At 42.2% G+C, this 6,762-nt stretch overlaps 1 protein-coding gene across 1 annotated transcript in view; it reads left to right on the forward strand.

Annotated features, from left to right (window-relative positions):
* Positions 1 to 6,762, forward strand: part of DNAJC12 (DnaJ heat shock protein family (Hsp40) member C12) — a 28,179-nt gene that overhangs the window by 12,230 nt on the left and 9,187 nt on the right. The window contains exon 2 of the mRNA XM_017851404.1: positions 4,036 to 4,114. Within this exon, the coding sequence (XP_017706893.1) occupies positions 4,036 to 4,114 (79 nt within the window). The remainder of the gene's footprint in view (positions 1 to 4,035; positions 4,115 to 6,762) is intronic.

Here is a 6,762-nt window from a genome sequence, read left to right on the forward strand (position 1 = left end):
TTTTTTTGAGACGGAGTTCCACTCTTGTGGAACTCCGTCTCAAAAAAAAACTCTCCAGGATGGAGTGCAATGGCATGATCTTGGCTCACTGCACCCTCTGCCTCCTGGGTTGAAGCAATTCTCCAACCTCAGCCTCCTGAGTAGCTGAGATTACAGGCGCCCGTAATTTTTATATTACGGCCACGTAATATAACATTTTATATTACGGTTAATTTTATATTAAAATTAGCCACGCCTGGCTAATTTTTATATTTTAGTAGAGATAAGATTTCACCATGTTGGTCAGGCTGGTCTCTAACTCCTGACCTCAGGTGATCCACCCACCTCAGCCTCCCAAAGTGCTGGGATTACAGGTGTGAGCCACTGTGCTCAGCCCAGAATTTTTTTTTTTTTTTTTTTTTTTTTTGAGACAGAGCCCTGCTCTGTCACCCAGGCTAGAGTGCAGTGTCAAATTCTCGGCTCACTGCAATCTCCACCTCCTGGGCTCAAGGAATTCTCCTGCCCCAGCCTCCCGAGTAGCTGGGATTACAGGCTCATGCCACCATGCCCAGCTAATTTTTGTATTTTTAGTAGAGACAGAGTTTCACCATGTTGACCAGGCTGGTTTTGAACTCCTGACCTCAAGTGGTCCACCCACCTCAGCCTCCCGAACTGCAGGGATTATAGGCGTGAGCCACTGCACCCAGCCCAGAATGTTTTCTAGTGGGATAGAAATTAAAAAATAAAACAGCAGCAACAATAAAACCCCAAAACTTTCTACCTTTGATATATAGGTATAATTTTATCTATTTACATTATTTAAAAGCCCTAAGATATATATACATATGCATATATATAAATGCATTAAAAGTGCATCATTAGGCCAGGCGTGGTGACTCATGCCTGTAATCCCAGCACTTTGGGAAGCCAAGGCAGGCGGATTGCTTGGGCCCGGGAGTGGACAACATGGTAAAACCCCATCTCTACAAAACATACAAAATCAGCTGGGTGTGGTTGCCCGTGTCTGTAGTCCCAGCTTTTTGGGAGGCTGAGGTGGGAGGATTGCTTGGGCTCAGGAGGTGGAGGTTGCAGTGAACCAAAATGGCACCACTGCACTCCAGCCTGGGTCACAGAACAAGACGCTGACTCAAAAACAAACAAACAAACAAAAAACAGGTATGTCTTCAAGGATATAACGTGTTCTCTTGGGTATATTCCTTGAATGAGGAATAAAAGGATTTTGACTTTTTCACTTTTTTTCTGTAGTGATAGAATGTTTTCAAAGAGAGTTTGTAAGTATTTATAAATGACTTACTAATTTAAAATGCTTACTACTACACTCTATAGAATATTTAATAATTTAAAATTTAAAAACAAGTCTAATTCTCAGTTTTATTTGTTATGTAAGCAGGTTATGGTGACTGATGGTTAAAGACAGCACCCAGAAAGAGGAAACACATAGTTAATTACAGTTCCGAACAGGAAGTCATCTTTTCCTATTATTCACAGGTGTTCTCAGAAGTTTAACAAAGAAAATAATAGAGTTATTAGTCTGGGTTTTATACATATACCTATCTAATACAGTCTGACTTTGATTGTAAAAGTAAAGGCATTCCTTATGCGAGTTGACTAAGGATGACATGGAACTGATAAAAATATGTTTCTACCATGAATCTTTTGACAATATCCAGCTGAGGTGCTTGAGATTTAATTTCTCAAACAAGAGCTGATTTGTTTTCATTAATTAGTGGTTAGTAAATATGGAACCCCATGATAATTTCCTAAGCCTGATGAATTTGGCCGTAGGGCATGGTGACACATGCCCGTAATTCCAGCTCCTTGGGAGGCTGAACCAAGAGAATCACTTGAGCCCAGGAGTTCTGGGCTGTCATGCTGCGCCAACGGGCTGTCCACACTAAGTTCAGCATCAATATGGTGACCTCCCAGGAGTGGGGGACCACCAGGTTGCTTAAGGAGGGGTGAACCAGCCCAGGTTGGAAACGGAGCAGGTCAAAACGCCTGTGTTGATCAGTACTGGGATCGTGCCTGTGGATAGCCACTGCACTCCAGCCTGGGCAACATAGCGAGACTGTCTCTGAAAAGAAAAAAAAAAGAAAGAAAAAACAAAGTTTTACTGTTAAGTTAACAAAAAACTCAGCTCTTTTTAGTAACTATCTGAATGACTTTAGACTTTAACCACTTATATTTAATAATAGCCAGTATTATTGAGTTCTTATGATGATCAGGTTTTGTGTTAAGTGCTCTACTTATATTATTCATCTGACGTAAAGATGAGTAAACCTAGACACATGGATGTTATGTAATTTGCCTAAAACCTTGTGGCAGAACTGGGATTTCAAACCAAGCCATCTACCCAGGTGCGGTGGCTCACGCCTATAATCCCAGCACTTTGGGAGGCTGAGGCGATGGATCACCTAAGGTCAGGAGTTCGAGACCAGCCTGGCCAACATGGTGAAACACCTACTAAATCTCTAGTAAATCTCTACTAAAAATACAAAAACTAGCCAGGTGTGGTGGTGGGCACCTGTAATCCCAGCTACTGGGGAGGCTGAGGCAGGAGAATCACTTGAAGCCAGGAGGTGGAGGTTGCAGTGAGCCAAGATCGCACCACTGCACTCCAGACTGGATGACAGAGCGGGACTCTGTCTCAAAAATAAATAAATAAATAAATAAATTAAATTAAATAAAAATAAATAAAATAAAACCAAGCAGTCAGATTCTAAAGCCACATAACCACTATTGTTTCCTGCTGCTGTCATTGAAATTACAATTAATAAACCCAAGTCTTAATAATTCATGATAATAGGGATTAGATGGGTAAGTGATATCAAATCAAATCATTGATGCCACTCAAATCTCATTTTAGTTTGGGCTGGAGTTTCTGTTTTTCAAATCAAAATGTCTAATGAAGCTCCTAATTGGTAATAAAATTATCACGTTTGGATTATGTTCTTTTTCATTTAATTCTGAAATTCTTAATAAGAGACCAAAAGACAGGAAGAAGGAGCTTTGTAATAGATAATTTGTAAATTATAACTTATAATTCAGAGACAGTTATCCTTGAGTAATGGTGGCTAAGCATCTTTGAAGAATTTGAATATTTTATAAATTCCTAGGAGAAACCTACCTGACCATTTTGGGTATGTATGTATGTATGTATGTATGTATTTATTTATTTAGAGACAGAGTCTCACTATGTCGTCCAGACTGGAGTGCAGTGGTGTGATCTTGGCTCACTGCAACCTCTGCCTCCCAGGTTCAAGCGATTCTCCTGTCTCAGCCTCCCAAGTAGCTGTGATTACAGGCACCTGCTACCACATCTGGCTAATTTTTGTAGTTTTAGTAGAGACAGGGTTTCAACATGTTGGCTAGGCTGGCCTCAAACTCCTGACCTTGTGATCTGCCCGCCTCGGCCTCCCAAAGTGCTGGGATGACAGGTGTGAGCCACCACGTCTGGCCTGGATATTTAAATATTTTGAGCTCATAGATATCTTGGGCCATCATTTAAATTAAGTAGTTAAATTGTCATCACAACAACTATTTCAGTAGGAGAGTTTATTGGATGCTTTCTGAATTTCGTTATTGAGGAAATTATTTCTTAGAGGAAAAAGTCAAAATAGAAATATAGGGATCAAAAAAAGTTGGGTTGATCATGGCTGTTTTGGGGAGGATTGATGCCCCAACTTCTTCCTTTATGACATTTAAGTTTGACCTTTTTTTTTTTTTTGAGATAGGGTCTTGCTGTGTTACCCAGGCAAGAGTGCAGTGATGCCATCATAGCTCACTGCAGCCTTGAACTCCTGGGCTCAAGGGGTCCTCCTGCCTCAGCCTTCCAAGTAACTGGGACTACTGGCATGTGTCACCATGCCCAGCTAATTATTTTACATTTTGTAGAGACTGGATCTCGCTTTGTTGTCCAGGCTGGTCTTATTCCTGGCAATCCGCTTGCCTCAGCCTCCCAAAGTGTTGAGATTACAGGTGTGAGCCACTGCGCCTGGCATGACTCCTTATTTTAAACACTGATTTTTGTTTTAGGTTGAACAAATCCTGGCAGAATTTAAAGTCAGAGCTCTGGAATGTCACCCAGACAAGCATCCTGAAAACCCCAAAGCTGGTAAGAATTGAATAAAGCCTATTTCTCAAGAAAATGAGTAGTTTATAGAACCAAAAGCCAGTGAATAGTAACTTAATTTTTTTTTTTTTTGAGACGGAGTCTCGCTCTGTTGCCCGGGCTGGAGTGCTGTGGCCGGATCTCAGCTCACTGCAAGCTCTGCCTCCCGGGTTTATGCCATTCTCCTGCCTCAGCCTCTCGAGTAGCTGGGACTACAGGCGCCCGCCACCTCGCCCGGCTAGTTTTTTGTATTTTTTAGTAGAGACGGGGTTTCACCATGTTAGCCAGGATGGTCTCGATCTCCTGACCTCGTGATCCGCTCGTCTCGGCCTCCCAAAGTGTTGGGATTACAGGCTTGAGCCACCGCGCCCGGCCGTAACTTAATTTTTTCTTGTCTATTATGCTGAAACGTATTCTTTCTTTGCATTATTGGATGATAGAAAGGGAGAGGGCTGTGCAGGATCTTTTCTAATAGTAGTCGTTTAAGATCCATTTTTCTTTCTGCTATAATGTGTTGCTTTGTAGTTTAAAATTCTTCTAGTTCATGCTTTATTTCACCAGTTATTGAGTGTTAACATAACTTAAGTATATTTGTAACCAGGTGGTTGTCTTTTTTTTGTGTTGTTTTGTTTTTGAGACAGAGTCTCTGTCACCCAGGCTGGCGTGCCATGGTGCGATCATGGCTCACTGCAACCTCTGGCTCCCGGGCTCAAGCGATTCTCCTGCCTCAGCCTCCCAAGTAGCTGGGACTACGGGTGCACACCACCATGCCCAGCTAATTTTTTTTTTCTTGTATTTTTTTAGTAGACAGGGTTTCACTATGTTGGGCAGGCTGGTCTCGAACTCCTGACCTCAAGTGATCCACCCGCCTCGGCCTCCCAGTGCTGGGATTACAGGTGTGTATCCAGCTAGGCGGTTGTCTTGATGAGAAACTTGTGATTTCTTCGTTACTGGGAACCCGAATATATCCATATATTCATACTTTTGTTTCTTTCCTTCACTATCACTTAAATATGCTTATGCCTATCCAGGCTTGTGAAAAACGTGAACAAACCAATAATCCTTCGGCAACCTGTCTCTCTTCTCTACTTCCCTGCCTCTCTTCTTCTCTTCAGACCCAGACTTCCTGAAAAAGAAGTCCACAGTTGATGTCCCTATTTCCCTTCTCCCTATTTTTCCGTTTATTCTACTCCGACTTCCCTAGTTTCTCAGAAATAGACCAAGGACTGCCTGAGTATCAAATCTAGTGGTTACCTTTTGGTACTTATCTCTCCTGAACTTGCATCAAAATTTGGCCCTGGTGACCATACCTTCTTCCTTGAAAGAAAGTTTTTTTTCTCCTAGCTGTCAGGATACTATGCACTCGTGGTTCTCCCCCAGCCTCTTTGGGCTGCTTTCTCTCAGTCTCCTTTGTGACTCCTCTGTTGCCCCAATATTCCCTCCTAAGTTCTCTTCTGAGCCCACTCCCCATTTTCTCCTGAAGCCTTGTCCATGTCTGTAGCTTAAATCACCAGCTCTTTTGATGGCCCCCAAATCTATCCTTAACCTAGTTCTCACTCCCCATGTTAAGACTGTAGTTTTGACTGTTTCTGGGAAATTTCCATTTGGAAACATTTCAAAGTCACCCTGTCAAAAATTAGACTCATTATTGTTATCACCCCCTCTGAAATCTTGTTTATTTTTCTGTGTTATCCCATCTCGATGAATGACACCACCATCCATTCAGGTGGTGTTGTGGAAGCCTTGTCGCCTTCCTCTCCCTCATGTCCATATCTGGGCAATTGCCAAACACTGTTGCTTTACCTTCCCGGTCCCTTTCCACTGTGTCCTCCTCCCTTCATCCTGGGTGCCATTGCTGTAGGTAAGCCCCCATCATTTCATGCCTGGATTACTATAGCATTCTTTAAGTGTTTCTCATTGCAGATTTTTCTTTTTAATTATGGAAGAAAATAGTATGCACAAAAAGGAATGAAGAATACTCTAACAGATGTCCACATATGTTCCACCCAGCTTAAAACTTTACCAGTGCAGTTGAAGTCTCTTGTGTTTTCCTACTCTGATTTTATCCTCAGGGTAGGTAACATTATATCTTAATTTTTTTTTTTTTTTTTTTTTGAGATGGAGTTTTGCTCTTATTGCCCAGGCTGGAGTGCAATGGCACGATATTGGCTCACTGTAACCTCTGCCTCTTGGGTTCAAGCAATTCTCCTGCCTCAGCCTCCGGAGTAGCTGGTATTGCAGGCATGAACCACCACGCCCAGCTAATTTTGTATTTTTAGTAGAGACGGCATTTCTCCATGTTGGTCAGGCTGGTCTTGAACTCCCGACCTCAGGTGATCTGCCTGCCTTGGCCTCCCAAAGTGCTGGGATTACAGGTGTGAGCCACTGCGCCTGGCTTATATCTTAAATTTGATGGTTATGTTTACTATATGCATATAGCATGTGAGTATATGTGATTTTTCTATAAGGATAATATCATACTAAGACCTATCTATAATTCCACATGGCACAAATCCAAACTCTTCTTTATTTAGAAAATGTTTTTTTTGGGCACGGTGGCTCACGCCTGTAATTCCAGCACTTTGGGAGGCTGAGGTAGGTGGATCACCTGAGGTCAGGAGTTCAAGACCAGCCTGACCAACATGGAGAAA

Source organism: Rhinopithecus bieti, unplaced genomic scaffold, assembly GCF_001698545.2.
Source record: "Rhinopithecus bieti isolate Rb0 unplaced genomic scaffold, ASM169854v2 scaffold_33940, whole genome shotgun sequence".
Taxonomy (NCBI): domain Eukaryota; kingdom Metazoa; phylum Chordata; class Mammalia; order Primates; family Cercopithecidae; genus Rhinopithecus; species Rhinopithecus bieti.